This window comes from Xiphophorus hellerii, chromosome 21, assembly GCF_003331165.1.
Source record: "Xiphophorus hellerii strain 12219 chromosome 21, Xiphophorus_hellerii-4.1, whole genome shotgun sequence".
In the NCBI taxonomy this organism is placed as follows: Eukaryota; Metazoa; Chordata; class Actinopteri; order Cyprinodontiformes; family Poeciliidae; genus Xiphophorus; species Xiphophorus hellerii.
The window spans coordinates 16402702-16427267 of record NC_045692.1 but is presented as its reverse complement, the minus strand read 5'-3'; the positions used below and the strand labels follow the sequence as shown (position 1 = coordinate 16427267).

The 24566-nt window shown below is 37.5% G+C and overlaps 2 protein-coding genes across 2 annotated transcripts in view; one reads left to right on the top strand and one right to left on the bottom strand.

The window, feature by feature from the left end:
* Positions 1 to 650: 650 nt before the first annotated feature.
* Positions 651 to 9361, bottom strand: nom1 (nucleolar protein with MIF4G domain 1). Its single transcript, XM_032552090.1, has 11 exons — positions 8277 to 9361; positions 8037 to 8149; positions 6981 to 7176; positions 5859 to 6182; positions 5601 to 5711; positions 4930 to 5100; positions 4004 to 4125; positions 3723 to 3855; positions 2336 to 2467; positions 2141 to 2250; positions 651 to 1791 (listed from the first exon to the last, which is right to left on the bottom strand). Exons 1-11 carry the CDS (start codon positions 9177 to 9179, stop codon positions 1614 to 1616), a joined length of 2493 nt encoding a protein of 830 aa, XP_032407981.1. The 5' UTR covers positions 9180 to 9361; the 3' UTR covers positions 651 to 1613.
* Positions 9362 to 11225: 1864 nt separating this feature from the next.
* lmbr1 (limb development membrane protein 1) overlaps positions 11226 to 24566 on the top strand; it is a 38660-nt gene continuing 25319 nt past the window's right edge. The window contains exons 1-5 of the mRNA XM_032551464.1: positions 11226 to 11431; positions 15438 to 15510; positions 16289 to 16328; positions 16883 to 17022; positions 17580 to 17683. Coding sequence (XP_032407355.1) covers positions 11369 to 11431; positions 15438 to 15510; positions 16289 to 16328; positions 16883 to 17022; positions 17580 to 17683 — 420 coding nt within the window. The 5' untranslated portion in view covers positions 11226 to 11368. The remainder of the gene's footprint in view (positions 11432 to 15437; positions 15511 to 16288; positions 16329 to 16882; positions 17023 to 17579; positions 17684 to 24566) is intronic.

The window sequence follows — 24566 nt, the reverse complement described above, 5'->3', positions numbered from 1 at the left end:
TGAAATGCAGCAGACTGAAAAGATTTTGTGTTCCTGCAGTGATCACTGTTAATCGACAGCAACACCGGAGAGATCTTTGCACCATTTATACCAGGTTTACCGAGTAATCTGATGAGCTGTTTGCTTTAGCAGGCTAACTTAAAGTTCAGCTTAGGGTCAGCAGGCAAAAATCAAGCTGTAGTGGACTTACAGATCTGTTTATAACAGTGCTTCTCTAAAACACTGCTTTTCTCAAAAAATAATTGCACTAAAAATTGATGCATACACTACTATATTCATTCCCCCTAAACTTGAATTTTGTCACAGTACAACTTTTGATGTATTTTATTCATTGACATAAAGTTGAGGATGACTGTGAAGAAGGATAAAACATTTTTAAATTATATAAATATGTTTGTGCTTCAAGTTTTCTGCAGGATTTCTTGCAGGATTTAACTGTATTTTCCATTAACATGGACCAGCTTTGACTTCAATGCTGAAAAACACCCATCCCCACAACATGATGGTGCCACCACTGTGCTTCACAGTAGGAAAGGTGTGTCCAGGGTTACTTAGTGACAGTTCTTTGCAAGAGACATAACTTGCTGATTTTGTGACTTCTTAAGTCAACTGTTGTATGTTTGTTTAAATTAGGGGTACCAAAATAAATCTGCTCTGAAAACTATAAATTCTTCTTTATTTGCGAAGAACTTTCAAAATAATTGTTTTCATGTCCTTTAACCACATCACAATTAAAAAAATTGAAAAGGTGTAAACACTTTACCTTCTAATATTTTTCTTTTAACATTGTGTACATCACTGAATGTTTGGCTTCAAATGGAAAAAGTTCGACCTTCCATCAGCAGCAGCCTACTTCATGAACTGACAAACACTTAATCTGGTTGACCTGGCCTGTTCCTGACCCCCAGGGCTGCCCGCTCTACGCCTTTAGAATAATACAGGCATCGACAGAGCTAATTTATAGGAGCAAGTATCAAATGTAACAGAATGACTCTGCTATGCAAACCATGTGGGAAATATACTGGTGTCAGCAGGCGAACAGGACAGGTCATATTCAGCGTCCCCAAGTCAATTTATCAGGGCATGTAAACACTGAAGAGCAATGCCGCAACCTCTTAGTGTTCAGGTCAAAACACACGGGAAAGCGGAAAAAGTCTACAATGCAGACAGTTAAAGTTCAGTTGAGTTTTACATGTAAAAACAAATATTTTGCTAGGAATAAAAATAATACACACAATAAAGTCAAACTCTGATCGTACAGTACCTCCAAGAGGGCAGCCATGCTAAAATATGATTTTCACTAAAAGCTAATTGGAGATGGAGACTGACCGACAGTGACATCTCCCGCGCTCCTCCAGAGTGTCTCGCTAAGTTTGCGGGAGGGCTAAACAAATTTACAAAGATAAACTCTGATTGTGTATGTTGCAGATGGAAACAAAACATTTTAGTTCTTACACACATAAATCAGAGAATGCAAAATGTTTTAGTTGGTGGTCGTAGATCACCAAAGGTGGATCTCAGCCCTACATTTCAACATTGAGTGTTTTTAGGTCTTTCTTTGTGGATTTATGTGAGGCCAACAAGCTTTTAATGCCACAAACTTTGGGTCTGTTTTACAGTTTGAGCTTGGTGTCTTTAGTTTCCATAGCCTTGGTGGCGACCTGAGCACGCTCCCGCAGTAACGCGGCATGCTCAGCCGGTCCCTGAGACTGGGAGTTCTTCAGGAGGAAGTGACTGATGAACAGCTTCAAGCCCTCTCGCAGCAATCCCAGCTTAACGATTCCTGAAATCCTGGTGAGATGGAGAAACAAGAGATATGTATTATCAAATTTTACAAAAATGTCAAAGTGTAATTAATAGTTATTTTACATAACCTTTCATATCACTATAAAGAACATTTGCAACATTTTTTTTTTCATTTTACAAACTAAACATTCAATACACCTTATTGGAATTTATGTGATACACCAACACAAAACAAAGCATAGTTTCAAAAAGTAAGGAAAATGAAATAAAGTCAAATAAATAAATGAATAAAAATTTGTGAAGTGTGGTATACTCTAATTCTGTTTCTTTAACCTGTAACAACTTAAACATTTACTGTTTATTTGATTCAAGTCTGGAAAAGAAAGAAGCTCACCTCCCAAATATGCAGGCTATCTCCTCTGGCTCAGTTTCTTTCAGTAGCTTCGTCAGGACCTGACGTAAGAAACGCACCTTGGACTTATCCAACTCCCCAAACTCTATCACCTACACAAAGAAAGGGAAATAAGCACAAAAGATATGTCTGACTCGATTTATGACAGCACATAGTGGCACAAAATGAATGACTCACTTTGAGGATGGAGAGTGAGAGGCATTTCTTCCGAAGAAAGTGAGTCACCAGCTGGACTAGATTGGTAAATGCACAGCTGGGAAGGTTGGACAGCTCTTTGAACTTGTCCCACAAGCAGAACTGGAACGTCATCTAGGAAAGTAACAGTTCTTGTTTAGTACAAGGACAATCCAGTAAAGTGGAGGGGGGGGAATCGGCACATAAAGTCATCCCTTTATTACTTTACAATTTGCTTCTTAAGAGCCAGGCTTTCTTAATCTTTTAAATTAACATACTGGATACTTTTTCATTACTGCCCTGAAGTTTTCCAGACAAATATGGTTTGCTAGGACATTAACAAAGCAGTTTGAGGTATAAGTAAATGTTGCAATTGCTTTGGGTCTCTTGCAAGACATTTGGGCTCCAAAAAGAGATTTAAACTCCCTAAGGACATTATGACAAAAGCATAAACTGTACACATAAAGAGGTGAGGGTCCAGAAAGAAAGGAAACATGTAGACAACATTTTGAAAATTGAAAGAAAATGAAAAAGAACTACTACAGTGTTTTCTGTTTTTCCTTAACATTTTCTCCAATGTTCATTTCTCTTTTAATGAAATGTCTTCAAAAATGTTACTTAAAAAACACAAAGTTTAATTTCTTATTTATATATGGAAGTTCATCCTGATTTATGTCCCTGGTGGCACCCCATACAAAGGCTTCATCTTGTATCCAAGAATATATCTTCCATGATTTATGCTGAATTTTTTTTGAGGTGCCAAACTTCAAACAACTTCCCTAAGTTTATTTGCATGTCATTTGAGGCAAAAGGTTCACTCTCACAAGCAGTAAGTGACTGCATCTCTATCCAGCTTACATGTGAAGAGCAAACAGTCCCAGCAGCTCTAGTTAAAGCTCTTTGATCAGGACAATGGTCACTGGTCTCTGATATGAGCTGCTGGCTACCATGGCAGTAGTGCAGGTGATCTCGCAGCCCCAATGTTTGCACTCAAATCAGGAGCGAGAGGTGTGAGGGTCTCCCACACTGCCGAGGTGAACCGAAGGCCGCAATCAAATCACAAACACACACTGGGTGGTCTTCTAAATGTGTAACTAATTATTTATAAATAATTTTTCATACATTCAAATGCACCCACAAAGTAACTAGTGTAAATAAGTCATTTTAATTAGAAAATAAAATAATTTATTGAGAATATTATTTTTACAATTTTAATCCAGCGTCCCTAATTTTATACAGTTAATTAATGTCTAACCACCATTTTTTTTTCAATGTGTACACTACTTCATCTGACACAGATTACAGTTTAAACTGTAAAAATAGTGTCTCTAACTGTTTTATAATGCATAACTGCATCTAACACGGATTACAGGCTTTGCACTATTCGTACCTGGAAGCGTCGATCTTGGGAGCAGAATTTCTCTCCGAGGACGGCGTAAAATGCGTTAAAGGTTTTCTCCTGCAGGCAGCAGTCCATCAGAACATGGACGATCTCTCTCTCCTGCTTGTCCTTCAGACCCATTCTTCAACAAGAAAAAAACACAAAAAGAGCTTCACAAAAAAAAAAAAAATCTAGGGTGAAGTGAGCTAAACTACTGAGGAAATGATAAATTATGATACTTTTGGAGAATTGAACCCAATGAAAGGACAATTATGTGAGCCAAAACAAACCTCAACAACTTCTCGAAAGCATCCAGATAGTCCTCGCTGGTCATAAGGACACAGAAGATGTTTCTCCTGACCTCAGTGTTCATCCTCTGCTTCCTTGCCAGCTCCAACACTTTCTGGCTGAACTGAAGGAGATGGAAAACAGTAAAAGGAAAAAAAATAGTATTGTATGTTCAGATTTGTTTATGTGTTTGGCTTCAGCACAGTATTGTAACATGACGTCAAGCTCAACAATGTTTGGCACCTTTCTCAAATGCAAATGCAACGTTTTATTATATTGTACTGTAATTAATAAACTGTTACAAGTGGTACATAACTGTATAAAGAGGAATGAGTAGGATGCATTATTTAATTTTTTAATAAATAAAAATCTGAGTGTACTTTGTAGCTATTTAATCTGTAAATAGTACAATACTGTTCTGTAACGGCCTCAGAAATCTGTTAAAACATTATGACTGAACGTGTGGCAGAAAGAACACAACATCCCTATAGTTAAGTAAGGTAAAGGCAGCATCATGCTGATGGATGGAGCAAAATACAGGCTAGTCCTGGCAGAGAACTTGCTACATGCAGTATAATACATGTAAAGTCATGTATCATTTTGTTCTGACTTCACAATTATACACCAATTTGAGTTGATCTATCAGACAAAAATCTCAACGTGTGTTTCAATAAAACACACAGAAGTTTGTGTACCAGTACATAAGTCCAAAGGGTTTAAACTCTTCAAGGAACATGATGAATAACTTGTAAAAGGCAAGCTGGTCTTGGCTGAATGATTAAAATGAAAAAGGCTACAACAAATCTGGGACAAGACGATGCAGAGGAAGTAAGCGGATGGTACCAGAAACCATATAAAAACATTAGAATAGATTTGGGTTAAGTTATTCCTGTCATTCACATAATATTTCATGGTTCTATTAATCTACCTGTCCCTCAGCAGCACTCTGCTTTGAGGTTGTGTCATCGTGCTTGTTGATCATGGGCGCTCCGCTCCACGACGAGCCAACGATCCACCAGCGGCCCACCTGCTCTGCTTTCAGGACGTTCTCCAGAGACACCCTCAGTTTCAGGTCACTGCCTCCAGCACTGCTGCGGATCTGGGGATCAAGCATTCACCAGCAAGTAACATTAAATTCAACTTAAAGGATTAAAATAAAAAGATCCCACAAACCATGTGAGTTTTAATCGTCTCCAAAAAGTCATGATGATTGTAACATCAGCCCTGATGAAGAAGAATATGAAAGTGGGACTCTGGTGCCACCTGTTGGTAACATAAAATACTGGAAGTGATACAATTAAAAAGATGGATCCTCTTGCACTTAGGAAAACTGAGGAATTAGATTGAAATATTTTACAGATCTAGATAAGTGTGAAAAAACAGACTACAGGAACATGCTTAGATTTCCAAACTTTGTTCTCTATGGCATTCTCTGAAAGCTGTATTCGTCTATCCATCCATCTCATACCAACAGTCTGTGTTTATGAATATTAACCTTTTGTTTATATTTTTAAAAAATGTCAAAAATGAAATCTGAAGACAACCCTGCCAACCTGGCAGGAGATTTACCGACGTCAGCCCGGTCTCATCACCACCTACCAGAGTCCTCTGCAGCTTCCTCAGTCTCTCCACAGGCTCCGGATCGTACCCTGGGATCTTCCTCATGTCGTTGTTCTTTAAAGCCAGCATGGTTTCCAGCATGAATCGCACCTGGAGATAAATTAACGAGTCTTTTAGCAACCTCCTAGGTTTATAACAAAAACCCAAATAAATGTAAAAATGCAATGATCAACTTAAGCTAAACTGATGTTATGAAAGTGAGTTTTGTGTGAAGGTAAATAATTTTGCACGGCCTACCCTGGTTTGATCTTTGAACCTTGTTCCAATGTCACTGGCCTTGCGCTGAGCATCAGAGATGAGCTCCTTGAGAGCGAGCGCGTCGTCCTTCCTCAGGGCAAAGCCGACGTTCCTCAGCACAAACAGAACTAACTCGATGTCCTTCTCTGAGAAAGTTCCCACCAGTAGCTTCAGGATGTCAAAAATGAGGACAGAATGCACCAACTGAAAATTGTAGAGATGAGCGATGATGGCGATGAGGTTGTCACACTCTTTGTCCTCACTGGAGTTCTTGTAGACCTCGTCAAACTGCCGCACGACTGTCTCGAGAAAATGGGCTCCGACCTGTGATGGGATACAAGACAGTGCAAATGTCTGCAGTTGTCTAAGAGAATATACACATTTTCCAGGTATAAAAATACCATACAGTTGGAATTCAGTCCTCTTTGGAGATGGACAAACAGATGAATGGACTGACAGATGGAAAGGATGGAGGGAGAGATGAAAGGAAGGAAGATGGACAGATGCATGTGTGGATGGATGCTTATTTTATTTTAAAACACCAGAAAATACAGACTGGAATTTAAAAAAAATGAAATAAAATAAGAAATATTTACCAAACTGACATTAAAACGGGAATACAATATGAAAATATGAATTTATTTTCAAATGCCATATTTACCCAAATCTGGAAAACGCTTTAATAAATTTCAACCTTTTACAGGAGGACTGCAGTTGGAGGAACCTTGTGGGATAATACCGAAGGGAAATTAAATGATGATTTAAAAATCTTACCCTAGTGATTGATGAAAAAATACAAAATTAAAATCAAACAAGTATGAATATATTACATAATTGGAAGAAATAGTCACTGCTTTTGAGTTACTTCAAAAAGCTTTAACTCAGAAGTTAAAACATGTAGAGAAAGTAGATATTTTTGAAAACTGAACCAAACCAATAACAAAATATCCAAAGTTAATATGAAGAAAAGAAGCATCTGGTTCTCACAAACTGCAGCAAAGGCATAAATATAAACGCAATACCACAAAGAGAAATTAAACTCGCCAGTCTGTATGATGTGAAATGTTCCTACCGCTCATTTCACATCTAAAATATTCAAGGCAAAGAACCGAAGGGCCTCACCTCCAGCCCCACAGCATGATGAAGGATGCTGACAAGCAGCACGTGCTCCATCAGCAGTCTATCGGGCATCAGGGTGGGAGTGACGCAGGCTGCCAGCAGAACGTCCGTCAGCGTGTCGTTCATGTCCTTCCTGCTGCAGCTCATGTACAGCTCCTCCAGCTGACCACAGATAGAGGCCATGTTGGCCTCGCTCAGCCTGAAAATGGTACATTGATGAGAATAAAATACAATGACAATGACGATTCTAGTTTAGGAAAATGAGAGGAGGACAGGGTGCAAGTTTATCATCAGTTGTTGCCATCAGGATTTTGTCATGTAAATCATGAAGGAAGTGGTTAAATTCAGAAAATTCATGAATATTTGAAGGGTGGTAAGGACTGCAGTTAATGATTGGATGAATAAAACATAACTGTAGAAAAAATGAAGGAATGTTAATATTTAAGAGATCATTTGTTTTCATTTATGGGATCCAGGCTGAGTAAGTTATCTACTACTTATATAAATAAAATGTACGGTAAATCAGAACTAATTTTTCAAAATTCTGACTTTCCTGGAACTGGATAATAAGCCAATTTATGAATATGCAATGGAGAATATATACTTTTTTGTTTTTTCAAAAGAAATTAAGGGTTTAAAAATTCAGAACTTAATCGGCTATGGTATGTTAGGGATGCAGTTGATATTGTTCTTAAAAGATTCACAGAAAAAAATAATACACGGCATCCTTCAAATGATGGCCCAAGAATTTACAATTCACACATATGGGATATGGGGAAAAACACATCTCCTTGAAATTTTCTAAACCTGACACTTGAACGATTAGAGATTCAGACAAATCATTACTACAGTATTTGTCAGGTATGTTGATGGCATTAATTAAAACAAATTAAAAGGATGTGACATAATAGTTCAAGTGTAACCTTTAACAGAGCATTTTTGTGTTCAAGTGAAAATGTGGTGCTTAAAATGAGAGGAACCTGAGAGGATAAATATTCAAAACTACATTTTCCATTTATTACTGTCTGAATTATTTGTGCTGCTGCAGGAGAGTGTTACCTGTTCAGCAGGCCTTTCACTTTTCTTTTCAGCTTTTCAAGCTCAGCTTTGCGTTTGTCATCTGCGATATTTCGCAGCTGAGGTGGGACATACTTGCCAGTCATTGAGGTGCCCTTAAAAAAAAAAAAAAACACATTTCAGCAAAAATGCAGTTCACAGTGCTTTAAATGACAAAAACATAACACAATAACTAATTATGAAACAAGCAACAAAATTATGTGAGTTAAAATCTAAACTCACAATTTCTGATCTTTGGTCAGGATGGGAAGCTTCTTCCTCACTTTCAGCTCCTGAAGCAGCATCAGCTCCACTTTCACTCATATCATTCTCGTCACTCATCTCCTCCTCTTCATCTTCCTCACTCCCCATCTCTTCCTCTTCAGCATCATCACTTTCCTCACTCGCCATGTCATCCTCAGCTTCCTCATCTTCATCTGACAGAGGAGAGTCATCCTGATCCAGCTTTTCAAAGTTCTCTCTAGCAGTGTCCATATCCTCATCTTCATCAAACTCATCGTCGTATATTCCTGCGCCAGATGAGCCGGAGTCAAGGACTCCAAGGATGTAGTCCAGTCCATCGGTCACAAAGGACTGAGGGAGACTTTTCTTGTTTTTCCTTTTGTTTAATCCAAGACATCGCTCCAGCTTTTTTATCTCTCTGTCCTCTTGTTCATTTGCCTCAAGCAGAGCCATTTTTCTGGATTCTTGAAGCTTGTTAATTTTCTTGCCTTTCTTGGAGGAGGATTTAGATCCAGATGACTCCGTTTTCTCTTTAGGAACCTCAGCGTGCTTATTTGAAAGAGTTTTTGTCACTTCCCTTTTTATTTGATCAGTTTTCTTCTTTTGAGTCTGGTGCTTAATTTCTGATCTGACTTCCAACTTTTCCCCAACATCTGAGGCAAAACTGACGCTCTTTTTCCCTTCATAGTGACTTTTCATTTTGGCTTTTTTCAGTCTTCTCTTTTCTTTTCGTAACTCCTTTCTGCTTTTGGTTTTCACGGATCGCAGCCTCTGGTCCCTGTCTGCTTCTTCATGATCACTAATATTTTTAACAAACTCGTCCACTGCACACATGTACTTCTGTAAGACCGCATTTCCCTTCTTCTTCTTCTTGCTGTTCTGTTTCATTTTCCCACCTTTCATTTCTAAAAACAGTCTGGGAATGAACAAGGTTAGCTTAACAAAGTTAATTCAGACCGGCGACACGAAAACTTAAAGCACGAATAGTTGCAGTCAACATAAGTAGCTAAGCAATATGTTTTCTATTTTTGATCAAATAAAAACCTGAAACTGCACATGCGTTTCCATGAGTGAAGGTTTGTTGACATGACACGTGACTATTTACTTCCAGGTTGCACCGTAGGCGTAAAAAGAAAAAAATGGCGGACGTCAAAACGTCCGCCATATTGGGAGGGGAGACGCTGGCCAGTAGCATTACCAACATTTCCACAAATTCAGCATCTATCGCAAGGTTGTGGTTTCATAAGAAAAGTAATTAATCACTGTATTTATTTATTTGTTTATATCTAGTCATTTAGAACTTATCACTATTAGGTCTATATATATATTTTACAAACGTTGTATTTATTATCTAAATTGGAGTAGCTTTCAACAAATAAGCAATTTCCCCTTGGGGATCAATAAAATATATTCTATTCTATTCTATTCTATTTGTTTAACTAGTTAAACCAATACTCCCACTTTGACTAAATTTACTTAAATCTACCATTTTTGTGAAATAAAATAATTAAATACTAAAGTTTTTCCCATAAAATACATTTCAAGGCCCTAAAACAGCTTCAACCTACACTTAACCAACACTATTTAGATTTGTATCTAAATTAAAGTACTACATTTGGTGAAAATTCTGCCCTGTAAAAGTCAGGAAGTTTACACAGAAATTACTAAAATCAAAAGAAATAAAGAGAGAAAAGAAAAACAAAAATTAAAAAATAACAAATTTGCTAGTTTTTCATGCATCGGTTTCCAACTACCATTGTTTGATTGATTTCAGTGGCAATGCAGCTCTGAAAAACAAAACAAAACAAAATAAAAGACTAAATAAAATGTGGGACATTTCCCTACATGCTTTGAAGAGGAGAAAATGTAGCATCATCTGATGGACAAATAAATATGAATACTTGACGGCTATCCAAATGAAATTTTGATAGAAGAATGTATTAGTTAAACTTTATATCAACACAGTGTACATGGCTTGAAAATGAAACAAAACAAAGAAACAGAAACAACAGTGGCCCAAATTGTCTTTTCAGGGTTGAGTCACTGAACACAGTAGAAATATCTTTGAAAAAAGGATCAGGACACATTTTATCTGATTGACTATCACTATTTTAAGTGTATTTTCTTCTCATCAAACATAATTGTTATTTATCAAACCATTTTGGGTTTCTGCCCAGGGTAGTACGCCACAAGAAATCCCACACTGAGGGCTAAACATTACCAGTTTCACACTGAATAAGATTTTTTATGCTTCTTGCATTTCCAGTTTGTGTCAATTTGTGATGTTTTTATGATGTCAACTATGTACTATATGATGTCAGTTGATGATGCTGAAATTTGTAACTAACCAGAAACTCCTTAAACACAAAAAAGTGTTGACAGATCACATGCATTTGAGGCCACATGATTGTTGTGCATAAGCCAATGGAGTACTAAAAATTCCACCTACCAGAAAAAAATGGATAACAATATGTCTGGCTGTATATTCAAATATAGATTTTTATATGTTTAATAAATACGGAAAATTCCCTCCACATGTTTTTAGATATATTAATAATTACTAACTGGCTACTATTACACAACTCTTTAAATCCCTTTGAGGATAAAATAAATTATTAAGTACTTCATTCATTTATCACAGTACATTCATTGCTGTTTATTTGAAACTACGAAGTTTAAGTCAACTTGAAAGCCATAAGGAATTTAAGTCATTTTAACACTCTAAAAAACGGACACTTCCCGCATGGTTCAGGGTTTTTTTTTAATCTTATTGCTATTTTCTTATTAATTTTCATTCAGTTTGTTTCATTATGTTATATACTAAATTGTATTTTATGTATTTTATAAATAACTTTTCCTCTCCAATATGGCGGCGGTGATGACGTTCCAACAATGCTTGCCGTTTTAAAAGCTTGACGCTTTGAGATGACGATCATTATTTTGGGGAGTGTTTTTTTCTACTTACCACGGAGAAGCCCGACTTAAACTGCCAAAGCAGTTTGCGCCCAGTGGAGAGCCATCCTCAGTTGTTGCCAGCGAGGCAAGCTAGAATGTGGAGAACCTGTAGCCTATTTGTACTTGCAATATGAAGAATGGAAGAAGACGATGTTACCATCAGAGAGCAGAATTTTCACAGTCAAGTTCGAGAGTACATCGTAAGTAATGGAGCTAGCTGGCTAATGTCCTCTGTCAGCACATCACTGGAGGCTAGCATTAGCTTTATCAGTGGGTCAGATGGACTTTTTTGGGGGGGGAATTATAAAACGTGATACTCCGATCTTCATTGTTGTGGATTTGAATATTAGCACTTGCTAAATTAGTTTGAATTTAAACCGCATAGTGAAGATCGGGAGGTCTCCAGGGCAGCTGACGTTAGCCACAGCTAGCTAGTTAGCGCATCAAAACAGGTTGCCTCGTAGGATTACTTTCAGCACTTTGAATATTTATAATCATGCCTTTGGTTAGATAGAAACCAATTCACAACAAATCTAAAAGGAAATGAATGGAGTGTGCTAGTGAAAACACCACACATGGCTTATAAATCTCACCAGCTAACTTGCACTTATAAATCGAAAAAGACATATGAATTATTGCACAATTTATTATTTTATGTATTTCTTAGTGCGTGGTTTTCTATACGTTCATGCTGCAAAGCTGTCAAGCTACCTTTATGTTGAAGTCAAATTGTTGTAGATTGTGTCAATTTCACCATCAGTTTTGAACCTATTCTTGGAGAAATACTGATGACTTAAATGTTTTACAGGTTTTGTGTAGTTTTGGACAAAGAGTGGAAAAGTAAAGTTGTTGCTGTATTATAATGAAAAAACTACATGTTATATTATTGTACATGACCGTATTGGAGTGGGATGAAGATGGATGAAAATGCTTATTTTTTTCTTTATAATGTCTCTTACTAGAGCTGCACTTTATGTTTAATAACACTTGGAATCACACTTTTAATTTGTACAATATTACGATTACAAGGAACTGCTGAGATGCAGTCGTCCGTGTACTGGAAGTGTCATGCATTTAATATTCTGCATGCCAGTAATGTATAAGGTCACTGTCAAGAGCTGTGCACTTTAGAGAAAGTAGTAATGCCATAGTGATACATGTAATAAAAATGTAACTGTGTGGAAAATGTTGATTAATATACAACAATCAGTATCTGGATAATGATTATCAGCAACATTATTACATGTTTCCCTATTGTCATGCTGATCTGCCGCCTAGAATTGAATTGTTTCTATGCTCTTTAGAGCTAGAAACAACAACATCAGTAGAGCAAACTAGGAGAACTCTGGGAAATTTCATGTATGAGCAAGTTCATAATCCCATAATTTTAAAGAAATATTTTTTAACCTATCAAATGTCTCGGAAGCGAGCCGGCTCAACAGTTCAGCGTTGGCTTGTACATGTTGTCCTAAGCGTCTCTACTTCTTAATATCCCATATCAACATGCCTAACCTTACACCAAGATGTGAAGTGTATCGGTTAGCAGTAGTGTTTCTGTGACTCAGTATGTGGATGACACAGGCATATTTGAGGTTGTCTGTGCTAATTTGGGTTAGGGTTAAAGTAGGTTGACATGGCTCTGTGACAAGAAAATATGCATCTAATTAATGTGTAGTCGGTGAATTTTTGTTGTACGACCAGTTAAATAATTCTTTAAAAAAAAAAGTCAAACCATTCCTTGCCAAGAGCACATAAGTCGAGCTTCTTTGAGAAATCAAGTTATGACAGCAATCTCTGTGTATGCATAGGCCTGTCACAATAACAAAGTTTGCTGGACAATAAATTGTCCCAGAAATTCTTGCGATAATATTGTTATTTTGAATTCATTTTCAAGTAATATAATGGTAATGGGATAATAATGCAAAAACACATTCTCAAAATCAATCAACTTTAAATTGTAACGAGCATTTAACACTGCAACTGGAAGACATTTTCAATAGCGAAAATAAATAAACAAAACAACAGAGACGACAAATAAAACAAATCCTAGTCTCTGTAAACAAATTTGTCCTTCAAAAAAGGGCTAGTTGAGAGACTGAAGTCTTGTCATTCAGTTTTTGGTAGAAAGAGAGAGAAAAGAGAACGACTATAAATCATGCAAATGGAAATGATTGAGTTTGTTTTAATTTATTATGGATTAATTGATCTATTGCTTATTGCGACATTTTATTTTAACTCACAATGCTGCTCTTTAAAAAAAAACAACAAAAAACGTTCTGTTCCATATTATATAAATAAGTTTATTATCTAGCATAGCTGTACAAACATTTGATGATACCAGCTGCATAATATTGTACATTGTGTATTAATGTATGACATATCAACATTAGCCAATGTCTATCAATTTTTAACTTATCATTATTGGTCCTATAAGTACAACTGGGCTGATCTTAATAAACATTATTTATTTCCATCTTGTTGCTGTTTTTGTGTGTTTTGCGAGGGGTTAACTGTGTTGTATTTGTTTGGGCATGTGACAGTGATCATGAAGCAGCACAAATTTAAATGTCAGCTGTCAATATGGGTTTAAATGTTCATTTTTGTGCATCCCTGAAATTGTGGAAGACTGCGATGTCAACTTTGACCCTGAACATCTTAGCAATTACAATTGATGTCTGGTGTGGGCATCAAGCATGGGAACATACTATGCTCAAAATGACCTGATTTTGCACCGAGTCTTCAGTGAATGTTTGATGTGTGACTTAACATTTTCTATATTTCCTTTCCAGTTTTCTTTCTGTACTATAAAGGCAGAAAAAATACTATCAATGAAAAGGGTTAGAGATTTTTGTACTGTGCTTGGCACAAAGAAGATACTGCATGCCATTTTCTTTGACTTGGTGTGCAATTCTCTAAGGAGTAAACAGGATGTAACCAAGATTTAAGTGTTGGCAGATATGCTTAGAACAAGCTGTTTGTTATTTTTCAGTTTGTCTTTCTGTTTCTGTTGTAAACTGGTTTCTCAGAACTCGGCACCTGGTTCTGGATTATTCTGGATTGTTCTGGGATTGCGGTGGACTTCTCTTGACTTTGGCCAGTGTTGCCAAAATTGTGTGTAGCTTTAAATGCATAAGTATTTTCTCCATTTACAAGATGACAGCATGAGGCGGGGAAGTTGTTTTTCTGAAGCTTGTATATAACACGTTTGAAATGTATACAATTTTGTTGAGCAATGTCTGAAAACAGAATGATTTGTGTAGTGTTGACAGCATGCAAAGTGCTGAAGTGAGAGCTTCTAATATTAGTTACATCCTGATTAGTGTCCCAGTTGGAAAAAGGAATGTGGTGTATGATCTTTCTGTAAAACTACCCAGTTAGTTTTGAGCCTGAAGTTATATCATTTGAGGTATTACACCATGAAAAAACAACGTCGTATGAAATGACTTACAATAAATATCCTATAAATGGATAATATTGAGTAATTTCTATCAGCAGTTTTATTTGTGATTATTTGAAACTTACTCCTTTCTCTAAAACTCAATGAGGTAATGATCTGTAATTCTGTTATGTATTTGAAAGCAAGTAGTCATCTCTTGACTAAGCGTAGTGATGTTATTAAATTAGTGTACATTATCACATTTAGCAATAAACAGCTGTTTCATGCTGCAGTGCACCAGGCCACACAAACAGTATTACGTGTTTTTAGAGTACTTTTTTTACAGTACATTTTGGGGCAGAGGTTTGCGCTGTTGCCTTACAGAAAAAAGGTTCTTGGTTCAGATCCTAGCTTGAACCAAGCTAGGATGCTCTCTCTGTGCATTCTTGTGTTCTCTTTGGGTGCTCTGGTTTCCTTCCATGGTCCAGAAAGACATATGTGAATACATAGTTATTTGTCCTGTGTGTCCTTGTGATGGACCCTGGACTGATTACAAGTCCAGGGTTTATCCCACGTCTCCCGCAGTGACCGCAGGAGGTAGACATCAGCTCTGTGTGACCCTACAAATAGACCCAGAGAAGCAGTGCGATCCATAAAGTTGATCAGAGTTGTCAAAAGGTTGCATCTATTCTTCTTTTGAGACCACAAATGACTAATTCTACATCAATCTTTGTAATCTGCAAAGCTTTTCTTTATCTCTACATTGTTTAAAAAATATATGTGGATCATTTGCTGCATCATTAAATCTTTTTTTTCTTCTCATTTTTAAGATTTGCTTCCTCCTGTTTGCCGTCCTCTACATCGTCTCCTACTGCATTATAACCAGATACAAAAGGAAAAGTGGTACGTCTGTTTAAAGTACGGTGTCTGTAACAACACATTAGACTGTTCCTCAGAAAAATGTCACTGTGCATTAACTACAGGAACACTGAGGACCATTAAGAACGAACTTGTTAGTTCACACACACACACACAACCCTTCATTGTGTTCAGATTAAAACCAGGTCATTAATATAAAAACTCCAGGAGTATGTAGAACAGACCAAACCCATTTCTATAGAGCCATCTGTCACCTTTAGCTTTGTGTGAGCATGAACTGTATCCACCCTTAATTGTTTAGGACTTTAGCTGCTTGCAATGTAAAGACATTTGTTCACAATAAAATACCTTCATAATGCTGACAAATCCTTCTCTGTAATCATCAGTGGCTACTGAGGAACAGTCTGAGGATATGGCTAACAAAAGGTGGAGAAAATTAGAGAAATTTAGTTATTCAAAAATGAGGAAATTAAAAGTCAGAAACTAGTCAGACATGAAACTTACAGGAACTTCCTTCGAATCCTAATTGTTCTACTGCATTCTTAGAATGTTACATCACATGTGCCTGTTCCTCGAAACACATCAAAGCGCATCCCAAAATATTCTTGGGGACTTTATTCTGCTCTGATGAAACCAAGCATTTGTTTCAACCTGCGTAATCCTTTGTTTTAAAACTCAGTCATTTATTCTGGTGTTCAAAATAAATCAATTTATTTTTGAAAATGTGTGATGTTCAACACTGTTAGCATTCTGGTCTACAATGTCTGGCTCTGTGACCGAAGTGTTTTTGTTTACTTTCCAGATGATCACGAGGATGAAGATGCTGTCGTCAACAGGATATCGTAAGCGTTGCTGTTTTTATCTCGCTCGTCTTTGAGAAATGATGCGATTTTAAGTTTTTCATCTATGACTTTTAGAATTCCTTTAATTTGCAGACCAACAACTTGTCAGACAAGATGTTTATTTATTTTTCAACTGCAAGAAAAATAAATAAATATTTGGTTGCTGATGTAGGAATGTGGTTTTAAAAATTAATATGTTATTTCAACAAAGAAGTAAAAGCTAATTGCTTTCAAGCTTCAACTTTTGCTCTGAGGAATTAAGATTCTTTTAAAAAATATATACTTTATGCAATTTTTAAGATAGCACAAGGCTGGAAGTAAAGTTGTAGTATTATTAAAAATGTGAAAATGCAGATAAATTCTGTATACATTCTAGAGTGATACATCGCACAGGTGGAACAAATTCATCTCCCGTCACGACAACGGTCATAGCACAAAGCTTTAAATCATAGCCTTATCTAATTTGTAAAGGTGTAAAAGATTTTTGCTTGGATTGGGGATGTTTTTAATGTGTGCGTGTGTGTGTCTGTGTGTGTCTTGGGTTTCATTTACAGATTATATTTGTGCACCTTCACGCTGGCTGTGTCCGGCGGTGCCGTCTTCCTTCTGCCTTTCTCGATTATTAGCAGTGAGATCCTCCTCTCCTTCCCCAGAAACTACTACATTCAGTGGCTCAATGGTTCCCTCATTCATGGTCAGTACTTTACGCTGTTCATGGATCTGACAAGAATAATTATTACTTGTTGCTATTTAAATTATCACATGATTGTGTCAAATAAAAATACTCTTCAGACAAATTTGTGTCATGTTTGAATATAGTAAGTCTTTGCTATACCTACCCTGTGGTGTATTTGTGAAGGAAATAAGTGAATTTTGAATTGCAAATTGTCATTGTGAGTTGCAGTTTATATGATTGGGGAGGGGAAATGATTAACATGGTTAATATCAAAAACAAAAACTGTTAGGTAGTTCCAGTGTTCCTAGGTTAAAAATGAAAATGTTCCAGACTTCAGTGTTGTTAAAAAAACAACAAAAAAACCTGCTAGGTTACTTGAAATCCACTAGGTGGCACCGGAGTCCATAATTTAAAAGCTGATGCTGTTTGATAAAACCCGTTTTATGGCAAACTACTTTAGCAGGATAGAGGGGAAACCAGCAAAAGTGGGTCACGTGGTATCTTTAAGAGTTAAAGTAGTAAACTGGGAATTGCTCCTCTGTATGTGCTGCTAATGGCTTGTTGGGTTTCTGCAGGTCTGTGGAACCTGGTGTCGCTGTTCTCCAACCTTTGCCTCTTTGTCCTGATGCCATTTGCCTATTTCTTTCTGGAGTCTGAGGGATTTGCTGGATCGAAAAAGGTACAAGAAATCTCAAATTCTCCATTCTAGATTTGCTTTACTCATAGCTTGTTCTGGAAGACAGATGCTACACAATATCTTTGGGAACTTTTCGGAACTTTATCATCTAAATCAAATTTGAACATCCTTGATTATTCTTAGACAATCAGAATTCTATACATTTTTACTTTATAGAAACACGATTATATTTCTAAGGTATTTCTCCATGGGTTTTCTGTTCATTGATTGACATTGAGTTACATGAGCACGGTGCAGGAGATTTTCTGTGAACAGCCAGTGGCAGCAGGTGCGTAGCCTGTGCCCTCTGCTTGACTCAGACAGGCCACTGTAACTGCCACAGCAAAAAAAAGCTCATTAAGCATGAAAGTCTGAATCTGGTCTTCGCTCAGTGCCACATCCTGACAAACCCTTTCAATAAGGCCATAGGCTGCAAACGCTTCAACACTGCTGCATCGGCCCCACTGATTTAAAGCCTGATTCCTTGTCACCCCTTCCCCAGCCCCCCGAAAATAAAACTTCAAAAGCACAGGCTAATAATCGAGTTGTAAGGCTCAGCGAACTTCCTCGTTTAATTGATTACCCGAACCCCCCTTCTTCCCTCAAACCGTACCCCAAGGAGAAAAAAAAAAGGCTGGGTGCTCGTGTCCCAGAAGTCCATAAAGTGGCAGCAACATGACAGGACAATAGAGCCTTGCAGAAAGGAAAGGGAAAGATTTACCTTTAATATGCCTCTATCCTGTGTCACAGTTTGAAACCTCTCTGGTTTATGTCCCTCCTGGCCAAAGCACATAAAAATCAGTCCATACTGTAGTGGATAGGCAGGCCACTAATTGTTTCAGTTGGATTTCTTATGTAGACAGCTGGTCCTGGTGTGTAGGAAGGACAACAATTCTCCTGTTTGTTCTTTTTAATTTGAACAAGTTTCTGTTTTTTTTTAGTATTTTGAGAGAGGGACAAATTGGAACAAGTTGTATTAACTTGTATATTGGGGGGAACAATTGGAACCCGACACATAGCGATGAAGGGGACCAATTCTGTCTTTAGAATCTTAGTTATAAAGAAATTACTCCAAAACCTGTCAGTTCAAAATATACAGCAGTGGTCCAACATAGTAGTATAGTCCTTTTAAAAGTCACAATACCACTTTGGTTACATAACAACCATACCTTCTATGTATTTTGTTAGGTTTTGTTAGGTATTGTGATATCAATACAAAGTAGTGCATAGAAGTGCATACAGAAGATGATGAAAAATTGTTTTGCAAATGAGTCAGAGAAATCTCTAATCAACTGGTTTAATAAAATCCAGTCGACATCAGTGAACAAACAGCATCATGATGCTTTCAAGACACACACACTGCAGGTCAGGGATAAAGCTGTGGAGATGTTCATGGCAGAGTTATAAAGCAAAAGTCAGAGTTTCAAGCATCTTGCAAGGCATTTCTCAACTGATTATCTGAAACTGGGAAGAACATGGTACAACTGCAAACCGACTAAGACAGTTTCCCCAAACTGATGGGCAGAGCAGGACGAACGTTATTTAGAGTAGCAACCAAGAGGCTTCTTTGGAGGAGCTGCAGAGATCCATAGCTCCAATAAGAGGAGCCTTGGGGGCAGAGTGGAAGAAAGGACTCTGCCCAGATAAGACCAAAACATGCAAAACGCTATATGGGGTGGAAAACTAATTCCCTGAATAGGAGTGGATGAGATGGAATTTAAAGCTTTATCAAGATATTTTGTGATTAAAACTATTTTTTCTTGTTTATGGCTGCAACTGTGGCACAGCAATTATAGGCCCCCAAATACAAATACTGCCCTATAAAAACATTCTCGTTGGTAATCGCATAAAGAATCATGATTTGTAGCATTAAACTGTACATGGTAATTGCATTTAATCAGATTTTCAAATGTATTGATTTATTGGTGCTTTCAATGAACAACCATTGGAGATAATAGTAAAAACATCAATTCCGGTAATACAGACCTTTTTTTGTTAAATGTCATTAATTAGAATTTATTGTGACAACAATAAATCAAAATTCTTATAAGAAATTTATCACGGTAAATGATAAACTATGTGATAAATGCTCACTCCTAACCCAGCACACAACATCTGCATGAAACAAAAAATATATCCTAGTACAATGTATTGAAAATTGTGGTTTAGAAAAAGTTTAAGGTACTGTATAGATTTTTTTAACAAATAAGACTTGAACAAAATTTATTCCTGCAGCTTAGCTTCCATAAATCTGTTCAGAGGAAGCACTGTTCAGTGTTGAGCTTCACTTTTAGATATATATTGTGTTTGGAGAGGGAGGGGGTGGGCTGACACTCAAGTATCCCCTATCCCCCCACCAAAAAACCCCCCCAAAAAACGTAGCCGCCTGTAAAGGAAATAGTGTCTCCGACAGCAAGAAGAACGTAAAACACAGATCTCCATTTTTATAATGTGATATTATCCTTTCATCCAATAATAGCATTAGACCAAGATGTAATAAGGTTTTATGTGGCATTTTAACCTCCTGGGCTTATGTTGTAGCCCCGCAAGGTCTCTTTGCCTGCGGAAATGAAGTGAATGATGAATTTCACCGCTAACACTATAAGTCAGCCTTTTCATGTGGCTGTGTTTACTTTTGACGATGCACTAAAAGACGCCAACGGAATAAGGATGGAAATGTGGATGTTTTTTCTTTTTTAATGCGTGTGTTTTTTTTAATGCGGAACTCTTTAGGGCCTCTGTCACCCTGAATGATTAACAGTTTAACAAATTGTCCAAATTGTGGATGAATCAGGGCGACTAAGGGTTGTGATGTCAGAAGTTATGATCTAGCTTTAGTTGCTGCTGTAAAATGTCTCCCACTTTATGGCCGTGTTCTCAGATTTTTGCTTAAGACCTGTATTACTTTGGGCGCCCAGGGTTGTTGTGGTGTTAGTTGTTAGTGTAACTTATTAGAGTTTATGGAGCTCAACTTACAGATTTTGTTTAATAGTGAACCTCATTAAATTGGAACAATAATAACCTACTGAATTAATTTGCATTTCCTCCCAAAGACTATAAAAGTGTACTCTCCAGCCATCTAAGTGGCTTCAATCAACTAAACTAAATCTGAGGTAGTTTGAAGTTATTTTTGTTAAAACACATTTTGATAAAGACAACCTTAATCTATTTTTAGTATAGAAGCATAAAGGGTTTCTATTTTTTCCCATCTGTTTCAGCTGCTAATTATTATTTTAAGCTGCCAACGCGCTATGTGTTGAATAGTCTTTTAGTCCCAACCAGTATTGAAATCTTTTTGATCCTGGAACGAGTTGGAACGAGTTTGACCCTGCGACTGACCCAGCGAAGGGCCAACAGGTTTCATCTGGTAGTTAAAGAAACTCCTCATCAATCTCATCCTAAGCCCTAACCCGCCGATGATGAGAAGTGTGTTTATTGTGGAGGAGGGGGAGGCGGAGAGGGTGAAAACGTCTCGCCGAGCAAACCCTGTTTGGTGTTACTAAGATACTCCTCTTTGTTGGCGCTCCACAATGGGAGCCTGGATATTTATTTCAAATCTCCTGCACATGCAGACATTTTTCCCAGGCCTTCTTTCTAGGCAGGCCCAGCCGGAGAATATAGTGGTGTTTACATACCTTCCTTTAGGGTCATAGTGTCTCCCTAAAGCTGCCCGTTACAATGTTGGTTACCACAGCAACATATTAGCTCGAGCGGGGGAATTTTAAAAAGGACAAACAAGATTTTCCTGTCCTTTCATGACTCAGTTTTTCTAAACTGAAGTGAAACGTTGCGAATGAAACTTAACTGATTCTTGACCAAAGTCTAAGCTGTTTTTGCTCAGAGAAAGATATCAATCATTTGGGCAGTGTTGGAAAAGTATGACTTGTGTTGCTGGGTGTAAGAATAACTAAATAAATAACTGAGGAAACATTTCTTCATTTCTGAGAAGCACACTTTATGAATAAAAAGAATGGATGCTTCTTCTTTTTTGAAGTGACTGTGTACTAAAGTTAAATGAAATAAATCTGCGTTTTGCTGCAGTGGGGACCATTTTGCAGTCTCAGATGTCATCGTTGCTTCGTTAAGAAGTATAAACGGTATTTAGAAGTGTACTGAGCAGGTTTACAGGGGAATGTCCTTTTCTGCTTTCTGTCTTTGACACGGTCATTGTGCTGCTGCCGACTGCTTGAAGGATACACTAACAAGGTCCCAGAGCATCTGGCACGTCTTTACCAAAGAGAACAGTGTTTTTGCTGAGATGTGAAATTGACCCTGCCCCCTCCTTTACTTTTTACACTCTTGGCCCTTGTTGCACGCTTACCTGACAGTCGGCAGAGAGATGGTGCGCAGAACGGTCTCTGCCACCACCTACTGACCTTCTCAAAATTGATGGCAGCAGCAAGGAAGCTCCTGTTGGACCCTCTTCCTTTTTCTCACTTTTCTCTCTTATTTATTCTTCATTAGTGCGGGCATAGGAGCTTTGCAAATAGCTTGTCTCTATTTCGCTTTTAGAGGTATTCGCTATAGGCATCAAGTCTCTTGCTGAGGCTAAATTCAAACCTAGCAGTTTCCAGTTCAATTGATTCTTTAAATTGGGAAAATGATTCACATCTATTTAGGTCTTGGGGTATTTCACTGGACATAGTACTTCATTAGGTACAGTAAACAGATTGCGTACCTCTTTAATCTTTTCATGCTTTGTCACATTGAAACCTATTGGGTTTTATTCGATACAGAAAGACAAAGTCGTTCATAATTTTAAAGGAGGGAAATGAAACATGCATAGTTTTGAAATTTTGTTGCAAGCATAACATTAGAAAGTGGCATACATAAGCATTCAGCCACCTTTTGAAGATTTTATAGATGCAAGTATTTTTGGGATGTGTCTCAATCAACCCTATTTTTCATTGCAAAACTACTCGGTTTCAGTCAGATTGGCATTTTCTACCAAAATTGATTTTGAACTTTTGGCACAACTTCGCCGTGGGATTTAAGCCTGGCCTTGTGCTCTGGCAGAACTTGTTTAGGGTTATTGTCCAAGTGTTACGTTTTCCCTCACACACAGTATTTTGCATGTTGGCCAATAGAGCTACTTGGCCTTCATTTTGAAGTGGTCTCCACTGCTAACAGTTGTGTAGTCCACATGAGCCATGGACCTCCTTGCTTCCTCTCTGATTATGACTCTTATTAGCTGACTTGACAGTTTAGTTGGGTCGCCATGCCTTGGTAGGATTGTAGCATACTCTTCACTTTTTGATCCTGGTTCTTAGAGGTGGATTAAAAAAGCATGGCACATTTTTCAGTTTTACTTATTTATTCTTTTGGTTTTGCATAAAATCTTTCAAAACATGGGTAGTTTTTTCTACATTTGATTTTACAATTAACTGCTAACTTCCAATAAAATAAATTCATTAGGGTTTGTGGTTGTAATGTGACAAAGTGTAGAAAAGTTTAAGTGTTATGAATACTTTTGTTTGGCATTATTTGATGAATAAATGTCACGTCTCTTATGATGCTTTTCACTTTTCTTGGAAATCTCTCCAGTATTGTATAAGCAGATTTGAAGCAGGCAACCAGCCCCTTGCTGGATGTCGGTGTGAGGATCAGGGGATGCTGAATATTTTAGATCTGCTATATTTAGAGGTAGTTACACATTTAGAATAGCAAGAATAGAAACTTTCAACGGGCACTCTGGATGCCAAGGCACAGGGGTTTTTTTTGTAGTTTTTTTCCATAGCCTTCACCGTTTGACTATTAAAACTTTGATCATTAATGATGACTCTTTTGGACGGCTTCTATTTATGAACCATACTTTCCTCCTTGTGACTTTCATCATAGTGGCTTTGTTTTGTGATTCAAAACAAAGCCACTATTCTTCTCCAATAATGTGTTGAGTGAAATTATGCCTGAAACAGTAGATTGTAGATGACAGTGAAGGAGGTGATGAGCTCTGCTTTTGCCCTAAATGACGTGAATGTGGAATGATTTGAGCCTTATAAATGATTGAGAGACGTATCTAAAGGGAATATACCTTCGGTGTGGCATGGGCAGCTTGTTAAGGTGGACTGGTGTGCTTGACTGGACACATGTCCTGCCTGTGGGTTCTGCGTGTTTTGATGCATCCTTAAGAGTGCACATGTGGGACGTGGTTGAAGTCCCTGAAAGCATTCCTCTCTCACCTCTCTTAACTCTGGGGATTGAGATTTGCTCAGTCGTTGACTCCAGTCTCCCTATGTTGTTCCCTCTCATTATTTTTTCCTCTTTATTCTTGTTGGTCTTTTTTCTTCTCCTCTTCTTGTGTTGAGTGTATTTGTATGCGGCTGTGCGATGCAAGATTAACATGTCCGCCTAATGTACAAAGGATGCAAGAGTTTAATGAACAAGACAGTGAGTAAAATTGTTAGTCAAATCTGTAGATGCATAGAGTCACCAATTTCAGAATATTTTTGCACAAGAAAATGTGCAAACATTGTTGATGTTTTTAAATGGTTCTTCTGTGTCCCTGTCCAGTCACCTGTAAAGTAGCTGTAGTGTTTGTGTTAGCCACACTGGGGCACTCTGGTCTCTGCCCATTATCTTCTTTGTTGTGCTAGAAAATTCTACCCTCACTGAGGCTTTTCCTGAAATAAGAGGTGATTGGCATGTAATTGCTCAATAATAGCAAAGGGATGCTGTAGGGGATTTACACCAATGATGTGAATAAGCCTGCAGTCCTATTTTTCTATAATGGTTGGTAATACAGACTCAATAGATGTGTGGTTATGTATGGACGTTTTATCAGAAACGGTGATTTGCAAACTTATGCAGGTCCCTTGAACTTTTTCAAGCTTCAGATATTTGGGATTTTAAGTAATAGACCAACACAAAATAGAGGGAAGTTGAAGGG